Source organism: Thermobia domestica, chromosome 10 (genome assembly GCF_964235325.1).
Source record: "Thermobia domestica chromosome 10, izTheDome1.hap1.1, whole genome shotgun sequence".
Taxonomy (NCBI): domain Eukaryota; kingdom Metazoa; phylum Arthropoda; class Insecta; order Zygentoma; family Lepismatidae; genus Thermobia; species Thermobia domestica.
In genome coordinates, this window is record NC_137463.1 from 40,262,011 (window position 1) to 40,288,678 (window position 26,668).

The 26,668-nt window shown below is 35.6% G+C and overlaps 1 protein-coding gene across 5 annotated transcripts in view; it reads right to left on the reverse strand.

The window, feature by feature from the left end:
* LOC145662461 (uncharacterized) overlaps positions 1 to 26,668 on the reverse strand; it is a 153,483-nt gene that overhangs the window by 14,762 nt on the left and 112,053 nt on the right. For all 5 annotated transcript variants that reach the window (XR_014127049.1, XR_014127048.1, XR_014127046.1 and 2 more), the window contains exons 5-6: positions 13,011 to 13,263; positions 10,443 to 10,522 (exon numbers count right to left, since the gene is read on the reverse strand). Coding sequence is in view for 1 of the 5 variants with exons in the window: in XM_081728066.1 (XP_081584192.1) it covers positions 10,443 to 10,522; positions 13,011 to 13,113 (183 nt within the window). In the remaining 4 variants the exon portion in view is untranslated. The remainder of the gene's footprint in view (positions 1 to 10,442; positions 10,523 to 13,010; positions 13,264 to 26,668) is intronic.

Below are 26,668 nucleotides of genomic sequence, written 5' to 3' on the forward strand. Positions count from 1 at the left end.
TGGATAAATCAGTATGGTTAGTATTATCCTAATCCTGCACAGTTTAGTAATTATGAATGTTCAAATATGTGACCTCTCTTTGTTGAAACATTCCTGTGCAAGGATATTTCTTTTTCACTGCCTTCTAATTCGACTGTTATGCTTTCGCACCCTGGTTTAAGATAATACGCTAAATTATCCAACAAAGATTAAATTACAATTAGCATCTTAGGCAAACCAGCGTTTCTCAACCTTTTTTTTTTTCCTTTGGGATACACCAAAGTACGTTTCAAACTTTCGCGACACCCTTGCATGTGAGGTTTTTTCTAGATGCAAAACAAGCAAACACATAAAAATACATAAAATACATTTTTTTTTTAAATTATGGAACGACTATAAGATACAAAGTGTGAGACAAGTGTGAAATCATGTCGATTGGCGATATTTTTTTATTTTCTCTAAAGATAATTTCTTTGTGGAAGATCTTACAAAACAATTAAAATCTCGAGACACACTTAACATATATTCGCGACACACCAATGAGAACTGATGATGTTAACTCGTGAGGTTGAAAGAAATGCATTACTTTTGAAACTTTGCAACAAATTACGTAAAAGACACCATAGGACAGCATCGAAACAGGTATTAGAACATACACTGTATGCAGAGTTGGATTTAGGTTTGGTGGGGCACTAAGCTACTGAAGATAATGGGGGCCTCTTTATGTGCCCAGATGAACGTATTACCATATAAAAAATGAAGAAACAAGTGATATTTTAGGAAGCAGGGTAGCACAAGGGGCCCCATTACTTACATCATAGGGGCCTACACAAACGGAGCACTGTTACTATATGTAGATTTTGCTTTATTTACTGTTTTTCTTATGTTTTGGAAATGTGTATTCAAAATTTTCCTTTAATTTTTTGGGCCCCCCCAAGAGCGTGAAGCCCTACGCTATAGCTTGTTTAGCTTATACGTAAAACCGGCACTGACTGTATCTATAAGAATATTTTCTCTCATGTTGAAAGTAACGTATTTAACAAGAGTCAACATTGTTTGTAAAAATGACATACAAACAGTTACGGATTTATTGTCTTTTACGCGCATAACGCCTTAAATAGTAATATGACAAGGATTAATGCAGCATACACTTCATTCGTGCAGGATTAATACTCGTATACTAAAATTATTGTTCCACAGATTTTGAACTACAATGTTCATATTAGTTGAACACTGAGTATGAAAGAAATAAATTACTTTTGAAACTTCACAAATTGTTTTAAAAAAATGGAACGGAAAAAGTTTATCGAAACTGGTGACATAGTATGATATCATCAAAGTCCAATATAGGTCAGATATGTAGCACCACAAACTGTTAAATCGCGTTATTCTCGAAACTGAAACAGGAACACCTTTCTCTTTCATTCGGCCAGAAAAATAGGTTTGCAGCTCTCATCACAAAGCAGTTATTGTTTAATCTCGTTCCTGAACATTCGGCTCATTAACACTAGTAGATTTTATACCTCTAAGCACCTTTTTATACGCTGTTCCTAATCATAAAAAAAAGGTACAGTCAAATCCAGGCTTATAATTAAACAGTTCAAATAAACTAATGATTATATTAATCAATTAAAACTTTTGTTAATTTTTAACTGATTAATTTTTACAGAAGTTAGTTTTTAATTGATAATTCTTTTTTTAAATCGTAACAATTAAAAAATTAATTGAAGTGGATGTTCTGTAAGAACTTTTCATGGTTTATTTAAAAAAATATATATTGGCTGTCCTATCACAGAAATGCAGGATTTTTTAAAACCAAAATAGCCTCAAATTTACCTTAAAGCCTTGCTCATGGACTCAAGGACTTTGTAACGAAGAAAAGGGTATTCAAGATTATCAGTGGCATATTTACGATTTTGTTTCGGGAGGTGGGGGGCTGCTAACTTTATTCCTGGAAATGTGAAAATTCTGCAAGATATTTCATTTACTTTAAAACAGTAAACAAAATTTCTGGGAGGGCTTAAGCTCGGAAGCCTCCCCTTAAATACGCCACTGAAGATTATTATATGTGTCTGTGTTTGGTATGACTGACAAGATCTACATTTACTACACTTTAATATTATATTGTTTTCCTTTGTAGAATTAACAGGTGCTCAAATAAAAAAAAAAGTAGCCTATATTAAAAATTAGCTGATAGGCCCGTTCTTCGCACCGTGAGAATAAGGTTTATGGAAATATCTGAAAATAAAGAAATGAGTTAAATAAATAAATAGTGAAGGAAAACACCTTTATCCTCTCCTCATAAACCCGCATAACAAATATGTATTGTTGGTTGCATATATACAAGACGTTCTTAGAAACACTTCAAAACATGCCTAAATTTTCACTCCTCTCCACCAATCTCCCCTTCCTGCAGCCGAAAAAGAAAAAAACGACCTCGTGCGGAATTAGATCTGGTGAACATCAATCTGTGTACAAATTTTGATGGATTTAAATGATTTCTTTCTATGAAAAAATCTCATGGTAGACAGATATAGATACTTCCTTGTACAAAATCGGGTGGATCAAATATGCATATCGTAAATGTCAAGCGATTTTTGTAAACAAGGTGTCATTTTCTATGTTTTCTGGGTCGAAGAATTCAAAAATGAAGTCCATGCCTTAAATAAAGTCCACAAAATTTAAATATTCAAGATGGCGTCCAAAATGGCTGATAAAATATGCATATTTAAACATAAAGTAATTACCATAAATAAGATGTCATTTTCTGTTTTCAGGTTCGAGAAATGAAGATGGTGGTAATAAGGAACAATAATGATATTGTGAGTACATATCTCCATATTTTATACTGAATACAGTAGTCTAATAACATACGATATTATAGCATCTCAGATGGAGGTGGATTAACAACAATTCTGGACTGTGCATTGGTAGTGTGAAGCAGATGTTAAACGGTAAAATGTTTCTTCAAAACATGCGAGCTTTACGACTTTTTACTGAAGAAATTTAACATCCAATAATTGATGATGCTGAAGTAACAAACTCTGAAAGTATAAAGGCTGATTTGAAGAAAAAGAGTGAGCAAAGTCGCAATACTTGCTTGTGCGTTTCCTCCCTTATTAAGCCCGTTTTATTGATGATGTCATTTCTGAGGGCAGAAAGGGAAGCAAATTGGTGTCTACACATTTGTTGTGTATCTGAAATGTTGCGTTACTTTGCCGCTGCTGGTCACTGGAACTATTTGCGATATACTATAACATCTTAGGTTTATGGAAAGAATGCCTTGAACACTTGTTGAGTGGAAAACATGATATGAGGCATACCAGTGGCTTGTGGAATGGTATATGGTCAGACATGAGATATGGACAAGGTGAAAGAGGAACTTTAATAGCCATAAAAATGAATTATGCCGGCGTGAAGCGATGGGCTTTTGAGTATGCATGTAACAAGCCAACTACAGAACGACCTATGCAATCTGAGGAACAATGCCAGACCGGAGACGTTGTATCACAAAGAAAAGGGCAAAGAGAGTATTATTAATAATTCTGAAGACAGGAAAAAAATTGCAAGGAAGTTAGAGATATGCATACAACCTTTAAGCCCAGTAGATTACCCTGAAGGGTTAGTAAATATTGTATCCGGAAAAATAGCATCCCACGAGGCAAATGTAGAAAAATCTGTGGTCTCCAAATTTGAGCAAAGTTTGCCAGATGGATTTTATGCAACTCTTTATAGAAGCGTTATCAAAATCAATGAAGGAACGAAAAGTATCGGACCTAAAACTTCTGTTGCAATAGACACAACGTTACTATATTCTAGGGTTGTAGCCCTTCAGATACACAAAGAAATAAACATGCTCGTCGTATTAAAATATGAAATTGCTACAGCGCTCACATCGATGTTTACAGATGATAACCGTATTCGAGAAGCTAACGGCAAATCTATTTTAAAGACTAAGATGGCCATACCTATGTCAGCCAGAGTTTGTAGCAAACCTTCACTGATTATTATTGACTAGCAGCGTTCACCCCGCTTCGCTGCGGTCACCCCGGAACGCAATAAACTTTGTTACTTAGATAATTTTTACTTTTTCGCTTTCAAGTGATATGATAAAAACCATAGAAGATTGCAGTAAATGTTAACATTATATCGCCTGTCATTTATGTTAACCCGCCCCGCTTCGCTGCGGTCACCCCCGAACGCAATAAACTTTGTTACTTAGATAATTTTTACTTTTTCGCTTTCAAGTGATATGATAAAAACCATTATAACGCCTGTCATTTATGTTAACCCGCCGAGTGACACGGTCATGCGGGTTGCATATAAATACGTTTATTTTTATACCTATGATGAACTAACAAAGGATTTGTACGTAATGGACACCTGAATGGTCAATTATCTCAAGACACTGGTAATTGAAAATTAAAGTGATATGATAAAAACCATCTAGGGTCCAAATCCTAATAACCCCCCAAAAATAAAAGAAATTGGTTCAGCCGTATTAGCGTGATGAGCGGACAAAGGATTTGTACGTTCTCTTTTATATATATAGATGATTGTGCATATCTGTGGGTAGTAAACTAGCCAACGAGAGGAACTGTTAGAGATTTCTTGCAAATCTTCTGTGATAAAGTCATTGCACATTTGCTAGAAGCAGACGTCAACTTAATTTTTGACAGATAATACGAATACAGTATTAAATCATACGCGAGGGCTGCTCGAGGGAAGCAGTCTGTAAGAAGGTTCATTTTAACAGAGAAAGCGCCACTTCCTGCACAGAAGGCAATCTTAACGACCATGACAATAAGGAGCAGTTGATTCAACTTTTAACAAGATATGTTGTTAACAAAGTGGCAACGTTGTGTCTAGGAAACTCTCATCATTACCAACCAGGATTCATCACCCATACAAGTAAGATATTGTATTATCGTAGACTGAATTGATCTACAAAACTTTCGTGAAGAGGTAGATATCATAATGATGCAACAGCTGCTTGTACAAGTGAGAAAAAGACGTAATCAAACGGCCCACGTTATTTGTGACGACACTGATGTTTTTGTCCTTATCTATTAATACTATAAATTATCTATGTCAAATCAAATCTACATGGTGTCATTTAGAGAAGCAACGGATGCAATTGACGTAAGGCTACAGTTGAACAACAGAAGAATATCATTTTAAGTTTACCTACAGCCCACACTCTTTCAGGATGTGACACTGTTGCTAGCTATTATGGCACAGAAAAAGTTCTAAAATGTCTCAAGCTGGCAATAAACTTCAGAAATTAGGTCACATCGATAGTGATGTAATAAACGTAATAAAAGAGGCTATGAAGTTTGTCACTGCTTGTTGTAGACTTAAATCTCTTGACTTGACAGAATGTAGAATCTCTCTGTGGGCGAGAAAAACTAGATAGGCACAGCTTCATTCTCCTCCATACCTTGTCCATACCTTCACCTTCTCATCTATTCCACCAACAACTGAAAGTTTTGTAGAAAATGTTAAACGGGCTTACTTTCAAGTAAGTTTGTAGTTGTCAACGTGTGACGCGACTTTGCCGGAACCCTACTTGTTTTGGATAGTTTGAAAACGAAAAAGACAAGCAGCTGATTCCCATTACCATTCCAGAAAGCACTGCTATGGCTTCCCAAGACACTTGCACATGACGAAGTGTTCCTCTCCGTCAAATAAACCCTGCTTAACAATCAGATGCTACTGTCTGTAGGTCGAGTAATATTTCGTGCAACATTCTTTGTCACTGCGTACACTTAGGAAATAATTGATGTAATGAGCATATTTTGGGAGAATAAGAAAGGATGACTGACAAAGACGATTTTGTGATCGAGAATTAATTAGTTAATGTTCAGAATATGTTTAAAAAAATATAGCTGATGTGATAGAATAGGATAATATTCAAGTTACAAATTACAAATTTTCTTTACTGTTACTTGACTACCGTAAAATTATTCATTAAAAAGAAGTACTTAATAAATATTCGGATATTAAAGTTACATTTTAACATTAAATAGATTTCATTTTTACTCCTCGACCCTATATAAAATGACATTCTATTTACAGAAATCGCTTTACATTTGCAATATGCGTATTTGATCCGCAATATTGGACGCCATCTTGAATATTTAGATTTCTGTAGCTTTGTTTCGGAAATTGACTTCATTTTTTAATTCTTCGATCCAGAAAACATAGAAAATGACATCTTGTTTACAGAAATCACTTTATACATTTGCAATTTGCATGCTTGATCCGCCATTGGAAGCCATCTTGAATATTTAAGTTTGCCCAAGGGTGACAAAGTGGCATCAAGCAGTTTCAAAATCCACACATATTAAACTATCAAAATCAATCATAAAACCTTTGCCATACAAAAAAAAAAAAAAAAAAAGCGGGAAAAAATTAGCATGAGTCTGAAGAGTTGATTGCTATATTTTAGTATTAAAGAGAGAGAGTTTTGGGGGCCCCTTGAGCCTGGACTCCATTAGTTCCGCCCTTAATCCGCTCCTGAGTGTAGCCAAATCCAAGGGATACGGACAAAATCTCGCGGCCGAAACATCGCCGCCCAAAATCTCGCCGGCCAAAACGTCGCGGGACAAAATCTCGCCGGGCCAAAACCTCGCGTGGCCAAAACCTCGCCGTCCAAAACCTCGCGGGACAAAATCTCGCCGGGCCAAAACCTCGCGTGGCCAAAACCTCGCCGCCCAAAACCTCGCGGGACAAAATCTCGCCGGGCCAAAACCTCGCGTTGCCAAAACCTCGCCGCCCAAAATCTCGCCGGGCCAAAACCTCGCCACCCAAAACCTCGCGTGGCCAAAACCTCGCGAATGAAACTTTTCTTTAAAATTTACCCAATGAGTTTCTTAATATGCAATTCCACATTACAAATAATAATAATAATAATAATAATAATAATAATAATAATAATAATAATAATAATAATAATAATAATAATAATAATAATAAATAATAATAATAATAATAATAAGAAGAAGAAGAAGAAGAAGATACAAAAAGCATCGTGTGCATGGGCTTTCTCAGGTTATTCCCGTTTCCTCCCACTTTCTTTATTCGATCATTTCCTTCATCCTGGTCATCTACATCTCCTTTAACCTACAGGACATAATCAAGGGACGTCGTAAAAACTCATATATTATTTCATACTTTCATAAATATTATTAGATTTTTGTTGAAATTTTAAGTTTTTGGATGCTCCAAAGTTCACGAAATTAACCCTGTTAGTTGTCATTGCTTTCCTTATGCAGACTTTCTTTCCCTATAACCAGTTTAAAAACATCCTGTCGCCCTATCTTCACATTGAAATCCTCTAACACAGAAATAGAATTTTCATATGGTATCGCGAGACATGGTCAAATACCCGTGATACTTTTTCTGAAACAGCGTCTTTTATACCGTCATCCTTATCATCTGTTGGAACATTTACACTTTGGTCAGGCGAGATTTTGGGTATGGCGATATTTTGGGGCGCGAAGTTTTGGCCCGCGAGGTTTTGGGCGGCGAGGTTTTGGCCAGGCGGGGTTTTGGCCCGGCGAGATTTTGTCCCGCGAGGTTTTGGGCGGCGAGGTTTTGGCCAGGCGAGGTTTCGGCCCGGCGAGATTTTGGGCCGCGAGGTTTTGGGAGGCGAGGTTTTGGCCAGGCGAGGTTTTGGTCCGCGAGGTTGTCGCCGCGAGGTTCTGGCCGCGAGGTTTTGTACCCAAACCCAAATCCAAACTATCACTTAACTCAGTATGATGTGCTTATTCCGTAGAAACTACGAGAACTCGATTTAGGGGACGTCCAAAATTTTGTGGCCCCTGATGCAAAAACTAATTGGCCAAGATCGCAATTTTTTATTTTTTTATTTTTTATTTTTTTTATTTATTTTTTTTTTGTTTTTAAAATTCTATTTATAACAATAGGTTAATTTTCCATGCCCTTAATTTTACTTGAGTAAATTTTACAGTAATTTTCACAACTCTAGACGATTCTCATTGTATAAAAGTAATGAAACTAGACATTTTCAATTTTAATTTTAATAGTGATTAATTTTAAGTTAATTCTAATTTTTAATCTTCACTATTTTATGTCAATTTTTAACCTCTTAAAACATACTGATTTTGAACAGAAAGGTGCTTTGTTTTAATATTTATTATTATTATTATTATTATTATTATTATTATTATTATTATTATTATTATTATTATTATTATTATTATTATTATTATTATTATTATTACTCACATAATCTCTTAACATTATAAATAGTGATTATAATATTGATTGTTCAGAACTCGACAATGAGATACATGCATCTGAAAAACCTTAGAAATAAAATCCCAAATATACTCGTACTTATAATGGAACCAATACTGCCCATGGAACTTATGAAAATGAGCTACAAAACGCATTTGAAGAATAAACAGTGTTGGGTAAGTTACTTCTAAAAATGTAACGCGTTACAAGTTACTTTACTTTCTCTTAAAATGTAACGCGTTAGTAACGCGTTACTTGCCCCAAAAAAGTAACTGTTACTTTACTTCGAAAGTAACGCGTTACTAACGCGTTACTTTTAGGTCCGAAACTTTAAAAATGTGAAAAAAAATATGACTTCAATTTTCCGTACTACTATTACTACCGCTATTATTATTATTATTATTATTATTATTATTATTATTATTATTATTATTATTATTATTATTATTATAACAACAACACTGTATATAAAAAGAAAGATAGGCGGTTTGTATTTGAATATTAAAAAAACTAGTTGATTGCCAACCTCGGTAGTCGTGAAGTCTAGGAGTCAAGGATATTGTTCACGAGCTTCTGAATTTGGGTTGAGAGTCTAGGTTGAGTATTTGGGATCGAGCCAAACACTGTTAAAAGTTATAGGTCACCGGCCAAATATAGTCAAAACTGCTCGGCCCGCGTTTAGAATTGTCAACAACTCGAGCAGTTCAGCTCACAGCTCATTCACTATCGACCCGAACCGAGAAGTGAGCCGAGCCAACAGCTCATCCAACCGACTCGGCTAAAGCCCTCAGCTCAGTGGAGCCGAACCGAGGAAATGGCTCATCCCTACCAAGCCAGCTCCAGCCGGTGGTTCACCCCAAGTGAGCCGGCTCGAGCCATCTTCTCAGTTGAGCAGAGACGAGCTGAGCTTGTTATGAAAAATCTTTTGTGGTCTCGCTATCGAGACGAGACGAGATGCGAGCCGTGTCCCTTCTCGTGAGCAACACTAAAAGTATTCCATATTACTGTTTAGCTTACCTCTCTCATGGCTTTCGTTTTCCAGTGTAATCAGGCCATGATTTCAAGACGACTTAAAACGAACGAGCCATTTATCAAACTCGACTGGACTCGAAACTTGACGCGAAAAACTGAAGCGGCTTGGAATTCGACTCGAGGATATCGAACTCTACTTGAATTCGAGTCGAGTCGAGTTTTAGCTTGACTCGTGCTCATCCCTATACATTAGAAAAAATGGTTGCTTATTATTATTCTGTTAAACTAATTATATAATAATAACAATGTTGTTATGTAAAATTAAAAATAAAGAATATAGAGAAACATACTGTACGAGGTATAATCAACGAGACTCTAGGATAAGCAAAGTGATATGGAAAAACTCCAATATTACATGCCATCAGCAAACTATTTTCTAGTAATAAAGTAGGCCTGCTCATCAGAACACAATTTATTCATATTAACACCTTACTGTAAATCGTTAATTATGGCACCTTAGTTGTTGATAAATATTTTCCGCCGGGGCACTTCAGACACTTTACTTTTAAATTCTGTCCACCATCATCTTCAGCTCTTAAGAAAAAAGTATTCTTTCAAATGTTCGGACAGTAAAATATTTCCGTTCTCCATCTTTATAAAACAACACCAATCAAACTAAAATAGACTACCGGTATCATTGCACTCATAGTTCACTCACTGAATGTATTGATTTGGAGCTGTCAAAATCTACGACAAAATCTTCCAGGTGATTGCAATCAGTACGCGTGATTTCCCTAAGGCTGTCCTCATCTTCAAAAAGCAGCAAGTGGCACTACCAACTTATCTGTTTCTCTGTGTGTCTGTGACTGTCGGTCACTGACATGCGTAGTTCATGCTCGATTGTTTTATTCTGAGAAATTCCCTTACAGGAAAGAAACATTTGTTTCCGAAAAAATATATACATATATTGTAACTCATCCGAAATGTAACGCGAAAAAAGTAACGCAAACTAGGTACGTTACTTAAAAATTTGTAACGCGTTACCGTTACAGTTACTTTGAAAAAAATGTAACGCGTTACTAGGAAACGTTACTTAAAAAGTAACGCGTTACAAGTAACGCGTTACTTGCGTTACGTTACTTCCCAACACTGAGAATAAATAATAATAATAAAAAAAACAGAAATCACAAGCGGAATATTGTCAAGAAACATGGAAGAAAACTTACCAGAATTTGCTTTATTAAACCACCGCTGCAAACGAAAACAAGTTGGAATGCTGAATGAATGGAAGACATTACAGCGACATCTACCGGAAAGACAAATAAACAACTTTAACAGTACTACCTGGCGGAAACATATAGAAATATACGAAAACGAGTATAATCGTCCTTTTAAAACTTGTATAGGTAAACAGAAGGTAATACGAGTATACTTGGGATTTTATATTTTAAAAAAATTAAACACAGGAGTATTCTCAGGATTTTATGTCAATAAGAGGTTAATTTAACCAATTATTTTTTTCTTTGCCTTATTTTTAAATTTTAATCCGTTAAATTTTTCTTTAATTTTTGCAATAAAATATCTTACCTCAACTCCAAGGTACGTAATAAAGCTTCACGTTAGAATATAGCTGTATGTCAAATATTACACGTTATTTTTTTCGTTATATATATATATATATATATATATATATATATATATATATATATATATATAAGTAAATACTACTGCTGCATGGGCATGATGTTTAATTTATAAAGTAATACTGTGTAAATAATATTGCAACTTTTTTTTACGAAACTACATTTAAACAATTTACAAATTCGATTTACCTAAAATTCAAGTTATGTGAAAATTTAGAAAACGCATTACTTAAGTTAATGACTTAACAGCGAGCTTAATATAAATAAATAAATAATAAAGACTTAACAGGCAGACACAAGCTGATTGAAAAAAAAAAACAACATGGAACATACTTTAAAAAAAACTAACATACACTTGAGAAAAATCTGTTATTCGGACAGCAGTATATTGTACAAAGATACGGAATCCATATGTTTGTTACGGAAATCTGTATGGAGCATTCATTATGCGTATTCTACGTACGTACTGCCTCTTCCTGCTTAGATGTTACATCATACAGCTGCAGGATGTCCGACATTTAACAGTTTTCCGTATACTACATACGTCAGCCATATGTTATATACGTCCATCTGTGTGTGAGATCCTTACCTCCTACATACAGCCATGCAGAAAGTACGTATAGATGGAATACTTATACGGACAGTATTATAAAACATACGTTTTCAGTTGTACCATTCCTACAGGATATTATATATAGTCATACTTTAAGTCCAAAAATTGCACGATTTACGCACGTAACCTACGTTTTTACGTACGCGACATACGATTTTTCTCTGTGTAATCCTGCGCCTCTTCTTACACATACGTATATGGTTAAGACACGTAGCTCCCGCAACGAGGGAGAAATCGAAAAGTAGTCGCTTTATGGGATAGGGAGAAGAATACATGTACGCAAACGATAAACATCGCGTGATACAAGCAATATATTTTCGAATGCATGATTGAAAAGACTATGCGTCCATCTTGTTTTTCTTCCTCGAAACAGTACAAGGGGAAAAAAATCAACTCCGTACATTATAGCAAAGTTTCAGAAAGTCAGATTTACATACGAAGTACTTTGTTTCTCCCTTACTATTTAGATATTTAAACTATTTTGTTTCTTTTTTAACACTTGGACTCACCTCGGGACGTACTATATATTATGATGAGTCAAATAACTTCCTTTTATTTATCAGAATTTTACTTTACTTTCATTAAATAATAAAATTATATTAATTTATTATGTATTTACCACTATTATGTGTGACCTTTACCCATCTTCCTGGCAGGTTTCCTTGTAAAATGTGATTGGTTTAGACTGGAAGTGATCTGTTCTGTCTCGTAATTCAAGAGAATTCTGTCTTAACTCATGTAACTGGCGCGTACCAGATATCACGCCAGTTCGATTTAATATCATTTTTTATCCTTACCAATCGATACATCCAGTGGCGTATTTAGGGGGGTGGCTTCCGGGCTTAAGTCCCCCCCGAAATCTTACTTAGTATAGTAAAGTAAATGAAATATCTTGCAGAATTTTCACATTACTAGGCAAAGCCCCCCCGAAAGTTAGCAAAGCCCCTCCCGAAACAAAATCGTAAATACGCCACTGGATACATCAATCCTCGATATGAGCCAACGTTGGTTGGAGGCAGGCCACTACATCCAGCAGATTAAACATTTGACAACGACAATCGTTATGTCTTTCTTTAATCAGATTTGATTAGCCATTTCCGGCGTTTGATCAATCCCTCAAAACCCAATATAGTCATTTTTTTTTATTAGGAAGATAACCCTTATATCTCTTGTTAGTAAAGTTGATTAAACGTTGTTTTGTTTTTTTATCAAACCTGATCAAACGATTGGCATCGAAAACTTTGAATCTGGCGTGAAGGGAGGAGGGTCCCTACTAATTATAGCTTATATGTATGTTAGTAAAGCTGATTAAACGTTAAAAATTGTTGATCATACCTGACCAAACGATTGAAAAAATAATAATAATTTTAAACTTATCATGAAGGGGTCTAACTACACGCAGATCAACACTAATAAAATCTGCAGTGTGGCCAGACTTACCATATAAAAATTATCTAATGCTGCACATTCAAAAATCACCTGATTTTTTTCTTTCTTTCATTCTTTCTTTCTTTTTTTAATCTTTGAAAACAGCTTACCTTTTTGTGTTGACGATGTTGAAACTGTAATGGTTACACGAACAGAATAATAGTTGCCCATAGTTCTCATTTTTGACAGAAGAAATACAATAAGTTCTTCCATAAACTATTTGTAAAATTCTTCACAAATCTGTATTTGAAATTATTACAACAATCCCCTGAACTGACTGCATTAAAAGGCTGTTTCTTTCATTTATCCACTGAACGTTGATTGGAGAGAACTTTCTTCTACTCGCTGTTTCCCGTCCAGGCACTGTAAAAGTAAAATCGATAAATTTTAAGAAGTTCACTGAATGTTTCAATGCAGGGGCGCCGGAACCGGGGGGGCAAGGGGGGCAGTTGCCCCTCCTGAAATTTTCAAAGGGGGCAAGATACCCTTTTTGCCCCCTCACTTTCAGACTGTAGAAACATCACGCAACGCTGATTATATTAACTAAATTTTGCTTTTTATAGTAATGTGAAAAACAATCTCTATTCCAGACTCATCTTTCTCTTTGAAACAAGGGACCGGGCGCTTTTTCTGCCCCCATGTTAGACAGAAGGAGTTAGGAAAAACAATTGAAAATTCTCTTTATTTCCATTGGTGTACATTCTCAAAACACTTTAAATTCTTTTAAAATTGTTGTTTAAGTAATCGTAAGTCTGCAATATGAAACGAGTCGTCGAGCGAGATTTTAAAGTTTGAAAAATGAGTAACGCAGTTTAAATGAGTAACAGGACATTTAGGGACTAAATACATTTTCCATACAGTTAAATTAATATTCTTACAAACAATATGCAGAGTGCAGTAAGTTTTATAGTGAGGAGGAAAAATGTATAAGGTAGGATTAATAATTCAGAGCATATGAAAAATGCGAACTCTATTGTCGTTTTGTTCGTTTAATCCTTTCATTGCCATTTTTTCGGACTGAGAAACATTAATATACGGTTATTTTAAGTTGTTTTCAAACGTATAAATATATATAAAAAACGTTTTCCACCGTTTCGTTTTTCGACATGGGAAGGGTGGGACATTATGTATCCCTCTGATATTTTTACGTGGGACCTATACATGTCCCAGTGGTATTTACATGAATGATCATCTTCTATTTTCAATTATAAAACGTATATTGTCAGAAAACCAATTGAGTCGTATTTATGATTACAAATATTTTACATTTTGGCATCCTTTTCCAAATTACAGTTCATGCAACCACTGCTTTATCACTAGCATATTGTTCCTCACTTTCATCTGTTCCATTATCACTTTCATTGTTCACGTTCACTTCCACTACTGTCTATTTGATAATGTTAATAAGAATTCTGTGAACCATTAGCGGGCTTCTCTTTACCAGTGGATCATCAATTCATAGCAATAAAATGTGGAAAATTACCAGGGGTCCTCTGAGAATGTATCGTGGGACACATATATCCCAGTGGTAGTGAAAGGGCTCAGATATGAGTGCAGAAACAGAACATCTATTTCAGCTCTCCTTTCAGACCAAGTTTGTAAACAAGAATAAGGAAGACAGCAGTGTGCGAATTAGATAATCTATATTGGGGGGGGGGGATAAAATTAGGCCAAAGGACATAGTCTGAAGGTTCAAATTTCAAAATGAAACAATAAATGCCTTACCCCCCATATATATAGTGTTGTAAATAGAAAAAAAAACCGTTCGTATTTTTTCAGAAATGTACGTTTTTTTTAAAAAAAAAACATTGCCTCTCGTTTTTTTTCTAAATTTCGTTTTTTTTCAAATAGTCATTTCTAATGCATCTTACGTCTATTTAAGTATTAAATATTTTTATGTAGGTATAATCACCGTAAAATGCAACATAAATTAAACGCTAGATACTGATACGCTACAAATATTTTACAATTTACATGAATGCTATACCTATTAACAATTCGGGTTTCAGCAGTTTTCATCAATATCAACTAAGAAATAAAAGTAGAAATGAAATTTTGTTTTTTCGTGAAAGCAGGCCTTTAATAACTACGAAAATAATGTCACGAACAGTATAAAATTCAAATAACTTGTCTAAAGGTAAAAACTAGTACTAATTTGCCTAATAGTATTTTTCTAAATGTCATATATAAATAATTTGTCGACTAGATATATATGATATGCCGGCTCTACCATATATGCAGCACGTGCATTTGCGTGGAGCGGCAAGTTTGGATGATCCGGTAAAATCTGTCATAAGTATATTATTTAAATTAAATATTTCTTGTTGGAAACAGACTTCATGATGATGGTAGTTACACTTACTAAGCTGACCTTCTATTTGAATATTACATTCATAAATTATGTTTAGGTTGCATTAGTTTAAGGCCACATGGACAATGCTAAAGCAAATGGTCGAATAAATCCGAGCACAAATTGCTTGATTGTTGCCAAATGCAAGAATTCAGTTCTCGAATAGTAGTGAATATCTGTTTCATTTAGTAAGTTATCACAGTTTTGATATGACAATTAGTCTTGTTCTTGTCAGAAACAAGCTCCTTATCATTGAAAATAGAAACAAGTGTTTTAAAAAATGTTAACAGATATTGAAGGGAAATCAAGAAATAAAGATAAAAGAGCTAGTTGCACTGGAATTGCAAACTGATACATTGAGATTGAAGCTCGATAGTGAATTCTATAAAAAGGATTACCATTTTTCCTCTGCAGGTGTGTTTGCTTTATTTTTCACTATCGTAATAGATTAATATTAAAAAAAAAGACATAACGGGATTGCATTTTTAGTAAGTATTTAAGCCTTTCTGAGTGCAACCGCACTTACCCTCACCTTTGTTGTTCATGCTGGAGTAGCATACTTAAAATCATGACTTTTAAGATTTGTTTTTTCTGGAGAAAGGGGGAGGCGGAAAATTATGCCATTGCATGGGGCAACAAATTGACTAGGACCGGCCCTGATGACATGTATATAAAAGACATGAATATAGGATGACACAATTTGAAGTAATGCAGTGTGTTTCAAAATTAATATTTGGGTTTTGAAACTGTAGTATCTATTACAATTAACTTACAATTATAAATATTATATCAAATGAAAGAGCAACTCAAACAGTTTTGTACGCACGTATGTACATGCATTGTTTCTTCTGTCTACCGTTAGAAAGAGCAAGCAGCAAAGATGTAGACTAGAGAGCAGAAAGTTTTTTTTTTTTTTTTTTTTGTTTTAATAAAGACTGAATCTGTACAGTGCAACTCTGTGTGAAGAATATTAAGGAGACGCTTGCAACTACGTCCTTATCGTTTGCAGTTGCTACAGGTCTAAAGCCTACAGACTACGGTTTACGTGCCACTTCGCAAGTGAAATATTGCTGCATAACAATGAAGAATTTCTGGATCGTGTCGTCTTCAGTGATAAATCGACATTTCACCTAAGAGCTAATGTGAACACTCATAATGTTTGTATCTGGCCGTCAGCAAATCCTCAGGAGATGGTACACTTGAAACGAGACACCCCTAAATTGAATGTGTTTTGTGCCATATGGCGGAAAGTTTATGGGCCTTTCTCGCCTATCGACTAGATGTGTGCCGTGTGACAAATGAATCTCACATTGAACACTTGTAGCAAAGACTGTTTGAGGTGCTCTTTTTACTTGATGCATTGCTTATAATTGTACGTAAAATGTAATAAGTACTACGAAGACTTAAAACCCCAAAATTCATTTTGAAACACCCTGCATTTCTCACCAACAGTGTTGGAACTAAGATGTAAAAAGGAGAGAAAATTTTCCTTATAAAGTTATTGTTTACAACAACTATATTATTATTAGTCGAGACTATAACTACAACAACACGAGTTAGTAGTCAAAAAAAAAGTAATCAAATGTATACTCGGTAGTCCAGGTAGCCAAAGTGGCACACACGGGCATCATTTGTTTAATCCGCTCCTGTGTGGACACTAATTAAGATATCGGGATATTATCCTTGCAAAATATGGTTGGACTATAGTTTATCATATTATTTTTTTTCTTCTCGTGTCGAATTTCCTTCTCAAATTTCACCCCAGTCAAAAATTCGAGAATTTTCTACTAATTTCCTTTACTTCTTTTTTCCCTGTAGCTTCCTTCGTTGTAGAAAGACCTCCTTATACTTGCCAGGTAGATACCTCGGATGGGATACCTAACTGTTGACATCAATTGGACGGGCCTGCGTGCAGTGTTGCCAATTAGGGAAATTAAAATTTTCCTAAATTTGGGGAAAAAATTAGAAATTTTTGTTTATAAATCCGTACGTGTACGTCTGAGTGCAAGTCAACTTACGCCAATCGAACATTTGTCCTTACTTAACAAACGCAAGTACAGACCGTTACAATGGGGTAATTAGGGAACGCACGAAAAATTCCTATTTAGGTTCTAACCCTTGATTTTTCTATTTGGTATAGGAATTAATTCGTGCGGGTGGACAAGAGATGGCGCAACGAACGGAGCGTCCCACAGTTCCGTGTATCCACACATGTGTTGCAAACCCCTGTCATCGCGTATCGTTCGTAGTATAGGGCAGTGGATTAAAGCGTCAACAACACCAGTTTGTAGTTAAGTGAACATGGCGCAATTTGTGCCTGATAAAGTGTTTTTGCGGGGTGTCCTGCTGCATTACTTTAACATGCAGAAAAGTGCGACTGAAAGTCATCGTATTTTGGTGGAAGTGTATGGTGACCATGCTCTAGCTGAGCGAACGTGTCAGAAGTGGTTTGCACGGTTTAGAAGTGGTGATTTCGGCTTGGCAGACCAAGAGCGAGCTGGACAGCCAAAAAAATTTCAAGACGAAGAATTGACAGCATTGCTCGAGCAGGATTCGTGTCAAACGCAGGAACAACTTGCAGCAGCATTAGGCGTTGATCAAACAACAGTCTCCAAACGCTTGAAAGCCATGGGAATGATTCAAAAGATGTCACATTGGGTTCCACGTGAATTGAAAGACAGAGACGTTGAAAGACGAAAAACCATTTGCGAATTGCTGCTTCAACGACAGAGCAGAAAGGGGTTTCTGCATCGAATTATTACGGGTGATGAGAAGTGGATCCATTACGAGAACCCTAAACGAAAAAAGGCCTGGGTGAAACCAGGTGAACCAGGTCCATCACAACCAAAACGAGATATTCACTGTGCAAAGGTTATGCTGTGCATATGGTGGGATATGAAAGGTGTGGTGTACTATGAGCTGCTGCAACCGGGTGAAACTATGAATGGAGAACGTTATCGACGACAATTAATGCGTTTGAAGCAAGCTCTGGCCAGAACACGACCAGAATGGGAGAACAGACATGATAAACTTATTGTTCAACATGATAACGCTCGCCCACATGTCGCAAAACCGGTCAAAACCTATTTAGAAAATGTCGGATGGGAAGTTTTACCCCACCCGCCGTATTCACCAGACGTTGCTCCTTCGGACTACTACTTGTTCGATTGCATGAACAACGATTTGATTGGACAGCGGTTTACTTCTTCAGAAGATATCGAAACATGGGTCTCTGACTGGATCGCTTCCAAGGATCAGGACTTCTTTCGCCACGGAATCCGTACATTGCCTGACAGATGGGCGAAAGTGGTGGCTAGCGATGGACAATATTTTTCTTAAGGTATTTATGTATTTTGTGTTTGTACTACAGCTTCAATGTGTGCGTACCAACCGCACGAATTAATTCCTAGACCAAATAGTTTTTCCCTACTTTTCTGTTTACCGTAATATATTTTTGGTAATTAGAAGTTTTGCTCCTTAAATATCGTCGTGTACCAATGTTTAATTTAAGATAGTTTGCGTCTGTCTGGTAGCAGTGTTACCAGCTACAGAAAATTTTAATTCCAGATTTTAGGGGGAAATTTTGGAAAAAAATTATCTGTTTTGTCTCTATTATTTCCCTCTTGTTGGCTATATCGGACCAAACGTACCAGTATCTGGAAGTCTCGTCCTTGCTCTACACAACGCATTATAGAAAGTTTCAATAGGATAATTAGGGGAAGTACAGTAGACCTTGTTCTCTAATTGGGAAGATAACTGTGATTTTTTTTTAAAGATAGAATGAGATATTTTTTATTGACATGCTTACTTTATTAGATATTGTCACAATACTTGTAGAATATATTAGAGGGATACCAAAGCTTATTTTAAGATAGTTTGTGTCTGATAGTAGTGTTGCCAGCTACAGAAAATTTTAATTCCAGATTTTAGGGGCAAATTTTGGAAAAAAAATCCCTTTTTTATTTCTATTATTTCCTTCTTGTTGGCTACATTCGAACAAACGTACCAGTGTCTAACAGCCTCATCCTTAGCCTACACAGCGCACCATAAAAAGTTTCACTAGAGTAATTAGGGAAAGTACAGTTGAGGTTTATAATAAACCATGTTCTGTAAGTGGTAAGAAAATGGTGAATTTCTGAGGTAGAATGAGATTTTTTTTTTAATTTCATGCTTACTTTGTTATATATCGCCATGATACTTGTAGGATATATTCTTGGGGTACTAAGGGCTATTTTCAGATAGTTTTCATCTGTCTGATGGCAGTGTTTCCAGCCAAAACAATTAATTCCCGCTTTTAGGTGAAAAATTCGAAAATTTCCCTTTTCCCCTCTATTATTACCCTCTTACTGGCTATATTGAAAGAAACGTACAACTACCTGAAAGCTTCCTCTTTGCCCTACAGAACGCACCATAAAAAGTTTCAATAGGATAATTAGAGAAGCTATAGCCCCGGCATATTTGATTTTTGCTTGTGAGGCGTAAAAAGTGTCAAAATTTCATGTGTATGACAGAATTTTTTCTTTCCCTCTTTGGATGGAAGCAAGCGACTTCAGGATTTCACTGTACCTTGTCAACACACCAAAGATTTTTTTAGGTGACTTGAACCCATATAGCAGCAGTGGTACTAGATACAAAAAAATTTTGAAATTCGGTTAGGGAATTTTTTTGTAAAGTTTCACCCCTACATTTCCCTCAATAATTTCCCACCCATTGGCAATACTGCAATGCAACTTACACCAAAAGATAGCCACATCCATTTTCAAAAAACAAGGCCTTAACCATATCAATCGAATGAATGGTTTTTGAGCAATAAGTCACTAACTGGAAATGTACGAAAACGCCAAAAATGACCTGGGGCCGAAAGGAATAATCACACAATTTTGCTAGTATATAGGTGCAAAGAAACAAAAGATTTGTAAGTTACGAGGGCTTGGACTCAAGTACTGTTGATTATTTCAATAATCTGCGACGTAAATCAATAAATAATAGTTGCCAGAAAAAAAACAGACATTTGAAAAAAAACATGAAAAAGAACGATGTTTTTTATTGAAAAAAAACTTCACAGAAAAAAAACCGTTTTTTACAACACTATATATATATATATATATATATATATATATATATATATATATATATATATATATATATATATATATATATATATATATATGTGTGTGTGTGTGTGTGTGTGTGTGTGTGACATCTGTAATAAATAAGAGATTTATTAATTAAATAAATCTACCGACAATAACTATGCACATATATATTGTCTGCAGGGGTGGACTGGCCATAATCAAGTACCGGCCCGATGGCCGCTGCGCCCTCCTCACATCAGTGCCTTTGCGCCCTCCTCGGGAGGGGCTAAGACCCGTCTTAGCCTCGGGAAGGCGCACAGTTTCCTCTCTGAACACAATTAAAAAAACAAAGCTACATAATTATTTTGTAAATTCGCTAGCCTTTGGCCAGCTAGGGCTCCACCCCAGACCACGGTATTTGCTCGGCCTGTGGCCTCGCTCTTTCTGTTTTTGGCTTTGCGAATCATTATAATGATCTTAGGGACCTGAAATTTATAGATTTGACTCTAATATCGATCATTTTAAATGATTTTTATATATCAACCCTACCACCCCCACTGCTCTGCCCTCAGATCCAGTCTTTACTCGGCCTACGGCCTTGCCCTTTGGCCGAGTTTGGGTGTTTATATATATCTTTCTTTGGGCTTCTCCAGGAAATTCAGATACTTTTTAAAGAATCCCAGAAACGATTTGAGGTGTACTTGGAATAAAACCCAAGCGTCCGTCTTGAGGCTATTGGGATAACTCGATGTAGAAGTAAAAGCAACGCTGCTGTAAAAATATTTGGACACTTTCATTACTGGGCACCCGACTCAAAGGATGCCAGACCAAGAAAATCAAAACCAGTATATGTGGAACTCGTAGCAGCTTTAAGTGTGATTGGCAACTCGCAAGAATTCAATTACAAAGTCAGACATGATGCAATGTCTCTCATTCAAAAGTTGTGCTCCTTTGAGACTATCATTGTGGCTATGATGTTTTTATTGATTTTTCAGCACACCACACCTTTATCAGACTACTTGCAAACAGGAAACTTAGACTATGTCCAAGCATGGCGCCTGATATCCTCAACTCAAAATAAGTTGAAAGAAGCTAGGGATCAATCTGACAAAGTCTACAAAGCAACAGAACACTTTGCAACAGAAATGTCAAATAGTATTGAAGGACTCATTACAGATGTTCCTAGTCTAGAACAAGTTATTATAGAAACAGAATTGACTGAGGTAAGATGTAGAAAAAGAAAGAAAATGGCAGGGAAATCAGCTTCTGATGAAGTAATTGAAGACAGCAAATACGGATTTGAAGTAACCGTTTTCAACTGTGTTCTAGACCAAATTTCTAACAGCATGCAGGAATGATTTGCTGAAAATTAAAGCTTATATTTAGATTTAGAGTGTTTTGATCCTAAGAAGTTCAAGAGTTTAAGTCTGGCTTCGTTGTCACTGAAAAGAATCGCTGAATTAATTCCTGATTGTGAAGAGCGAAACTTAAATATGAGCTTCTTTAGTTTTCATCAATGTGGAAAGCATGGGCGGCGATTAGGGGGGGCAAAGGGGGCAGTAGCCCCCACTTTTTTTGAAGCAACCCATTAATGTATAAAGTTTCATTTGGAAATGTAAAGTTTTTGTATGTATTACTGGTCCATAGAAAAAATGGTGCCATATAATATTTGCCGTTGTGTGAGTACGTACTGGTTGTCTTCTCGTGGAGTTAAGAAATCTACAGAAATTGCATTTTAATTGCCACGGAAAATAGCGCAAAAATTGACCTATTGGAGTACAATTCCAGCATATTTTCACTTCTCCTTGCAAGGGCTCGATACGTGTCAGCCGCTTTGAAATTAATTGAGAGAACATTTCGCACAAAAAGAAGTCTTTCACAAGTTATTCTTTAATTGCACAAAAATTGACAATTCCTAAAATATCTTTTGTTTTTTTTAATAGTAAGAAATATTGATTAAAAAGGGAGTAACAAGAAACAAAAACTACTTTTTCCATTGTTTTGCAGTGTAATATACGAGTGAAGTGATGTGTTTAGGAGTATACGAGTGCATATACAATTAAATTTAGTGAATTCAACATAATTCTAGGTTTTAGGATTATTTTCTATAACTGGAGTGTAGAGTGATTGTAAGTATTTTGATGTGTTCCTAGTGAGTGAAAACTGCACCTAATGCCAATGACCATGTTTGGGGAAGCTGCAAAAGCAAATATATCTTTAAATGTCGTAGCGCATTAAGAATTTCATTTTCATTCTGTCTCATTTTCTGAGAGTAATAACATACATTTAATAATATGTGTGAATTAAAACTTAAGTTGTTCATTAATTTCCAGTTTGAATATAACTTTTCCAAAACATGCCTCATTGTTCATTACTGTGATTAATATTATCCTTTCTATTTATTTGTTTTGCAAATTTGTTATTAAATAATCTCATCACACAATATTCCAAACAGAATTTTAAGATGCTCATGAGGAAGGAATCAAATCTCTTCTTGCATCTTCGTGTTGTTTAAGAGTACAAAAGGCTAGTACCTACTTGCGTTCCTCTTGTCAATTTACTTATAATTTACTGGTGAGAAGAGTTTTCAAAATTCCCTTATGAGAACCAAGAAAACAATCAAGAAGCTGTTGAAGTTCGTACGATTGAAGATTTGATTGAAGAGGACAAGTTTTCTGAATATTTCATGGAGGATGAGGAGGAATATTTGGGGCCAACTGACGATTTTGTGGATTTAAGGTCTATAAAATGTGATGGAGTGAAGTGCAATTCTTGCTTTAAGTGCGCCTTCGATGTGATTCTGTAGTACAATATGTACTCAAGACTCTACACAGAATTATTCAAAGTTTATAAGTATCTCCTTACATTACCGGCAACACAAGTGTCCTGTGAGCGAGCATTTTCAAAGCTCAGATACATAAAAACAAGACTCCGTTCAAGACTTACAGATGAACATATGGAATCATTCTTCTTGATGAACTCAGAAAAAGACATTCTGACCAAAATAGACAACAATCTTATTATTGACAAAACGTGTGAGAAAAGCAAGGAGTTGCGAAGACTCCTTCAAGCATAAAACAGTGACTTTAATTTTCCAGTTTTGTTTTTGAATTTCTTTTCTCACTAGGTAGGTATATAATTCTAAATTTACTTTTGTTAATTTGTAGTAAATGTTTCATGTATACTTTTCATCAACGGTTTTAAAAATAGATGAAAAATAAGTTAATGTTATGATGAACATAGCTTTAAAAGGACAGAAGTATGAAAAATAGCATAAGCCCCAAACTTAACTCAATCTTCAGTTATAATTAGGCTGCTAACAAATGTAGCCGAAGAATTTAAACAACTGGTGTGATTTTTGTAGTCTCAGTTAAAGTGTGCAGATTTATATAGGCCAAATATATTTAGTATTCAAAGTCTCTTTGTTTGTTTATGAAAATATTGAATTTGTATAATTCTATCGTGATTAACTGCAATAGCTACTTAATCGTTTGTTGTTTTTTGTGTACTAATTTTCCGGGGGAAGTCCCCCGGGACTTCCTTTTATTAGGAGGGGGTATTTCATACAAGCGAAAGCCTCGGATGGACGGCGCCCTCCCAGAGTATGTGACCGCGCCCTTTTTACATAGCCAGTCCACCTCTGATTGTCTGACATACACACACCCCAATAAACCTTTCTGAACGTGTTTTAATGTTGTACTCACTCTTGTCCCGTAGCTCTCTAAGGTTTATTTATTTAATAATTTGGCTCGAGCGATAGCCATGATCACAAGCATATGTTAATTTTTCCACTCATATTGAAAGCTTCCACTTTGTATTAGTACATACAGGTTGCGAAAAGAAACCTACTTCAGTCTTGTGAAAACCACTAAAATCATCAGTTAAACCGGACATTTAAAAAAAAAAAAAAGAAAATCTAGATATTAACCTATCAAATAAGAAATGGATTGTTGCTGGTCCCGATTTCTCACATCAAGGTCAAATCGAAGGCCAAATATTTAAAATCTCTCAATTCAAATTTCGAGCTTGTGCTTTTACTTCCCGCTAAAGCTGTGCTCATCACGACTTTTTTTCTCCAAATATCTATTCCGTGATGGGCACGGAAAGTCAACACTTAAAAATTACTTTACTGTTAGGTTGAAGATGAGTTGATTCACTATGGGCTACGTTATTCAAATAAAGTAAAACATTACACTGAAGTTTTTCAGACAACATTAATTGCGTGGACAGCAAACTGTACAGCGAAAAGATGGAAAAATAAAGGGTTAACTTTAAAAAAAAAAAAAAAAAACGCTCCAGTTGAAATGCTTATACAGACACGGACAATGACACGGAGAACCAGTCTTATTAACAAATGCTGAAACAAATCTTGAATTATTCGCTTATTCACCTAAAAAATCACCTTCATTAACATGTCTGCTCACTAGGAGCGTATCCCCCAGCGTGTACGTTAACATATACTTACGAGAGAATACCTATATCTCAGATTTTGAGTACAGTTTCAAAAGTTCATTTCCGTAAACTGTAAAAGCAGTGATTACTATGCTAATTATCACAAATTAAATGCAACTTTTGAGTTGCATACACACAACCTACTAGGGAATGAAGACCATGTGCTAACAAAGAGTACACTGGAAAATGAAATAACATGTTATAACAAAAATTTAAATAAGATGATAATCGATACAAATATAGAGGATGAATATGACATATCCGAACTTCGCCAAGTATGGTAGAAGAAGCTATTTGTTTACTTCTTCTTGGACAACCGCTAAGAACATTTATAAATCTATATGTGGCTTTGTTATACGCAATTAGTACATTCAAATTCACAAACGATGACGAACTGAAAGGTACGAAGGTACAGTTGCAAGTAACAACCGTAGTCATAATAATATAGTTCTACTAAACAACGTTGAAAATAGTGGGTAATTAGGTGGTAAGTAGAAATGACCAAAACTGAACAGTTTACATCGATCATTTCGAAATACAGCTAGAAGATTAAATTTACAAGAAATAACAAAAATCAGTGAAATTTGGAGTTATATTAAGCATAGTTTGAGGGGGAAAACTAGCATCCCCGGTGGGGATACTTCAGCTGACTTCTTTGGGGGGGAACAAAATGTGATTGAGGGGGAAAATCCCCCTCATCCCCCCCGGTAATTCGCACCCTGAAAGACAGTCACTGCTTATAATAACTAGTAGTGTTAGATATTTAGCTCCCAGTGGTCAAGCAATCAGTGGGCATTTGCATAGTAAGGGTAATTTGATGTCACTCCTGGATGAAAGAAAAATGGATGTGCCTGTTCTCAACCAATGGATTAATCGACAGAATAACTGGCTTAGTGCTGATTGAAAGAATGAAATTTTAAAGATTATGGGACATGCAATATAGAGAGACTTGGTAGCAGAAGTTAGAGTCTCCATTTTATGCAATCATAGCTGACTCCACGACTGATATTTCAAAGAAAGAACAGTTGTCTCTGTGTGCGCTGTATTGACTCTGATTTATCAAATCCAACAAAATATTTGTGGAAATGATCTTCCCACATGGCACAAAATCGGAAACAGAATTCACGATCAAAGATATTCTAACGAAACCTAGCCTGAATGCAGAAAATATATGCGAACAGTGTCATGATGGTGCAGCTGTCATATCAGGACGAGTGAATAGTGTGCAGAAGATAACTTCGACTCAACATCCGAAAGCTGTATACATTCATTGCAATAATCATGCATTAGATCTTCCATTGCAGGAAGTAGCACGAAAACGCGAATCTTTGTGTGACGTGCAGGCCATAGTGAAAGACGTTTGAAACATCAACCTGGATTCTGCAAAACGATAGACAACATACGCACGCCGACATTGTTCTTGAACCCTGTAAAACTATCAACGAAAGTAATCCTAAACATTTGCTGCCTGTTTGTCCTACTCGCTGGTGTGTTAGGTGAAAATCTCTAATCAGATTTCAATATACTACAAACGAATTCAAATCACGTTCGAAAAGAATCATCAGTAATACAAGTGGTCCAAATGATGCTCAAAAAGTAATTCTAAAAGGGCATTTGAAAAGAATGAACAAATTTGGAATATTTTTTTTTTTTTTTTTTTTTTTGATAGTCAGTATAGTGCTTTTGTACCTTGTGGACAACTGGCGAAAGTGCTTCAAAATTCTGATTCTTTTGCTTCTGGAGCTAAAAGAGCAGCAGCGATTCTATCTAGAGGATACTCTGAGAAACCTACGAACGGAGAGTGCATTTGAAAACATCTGTAAGGAAGCAAAGAAAAATGCAGACAGACTACACTTAAAATTGCCCACTTCATCAAGATCAAAGAGAACAC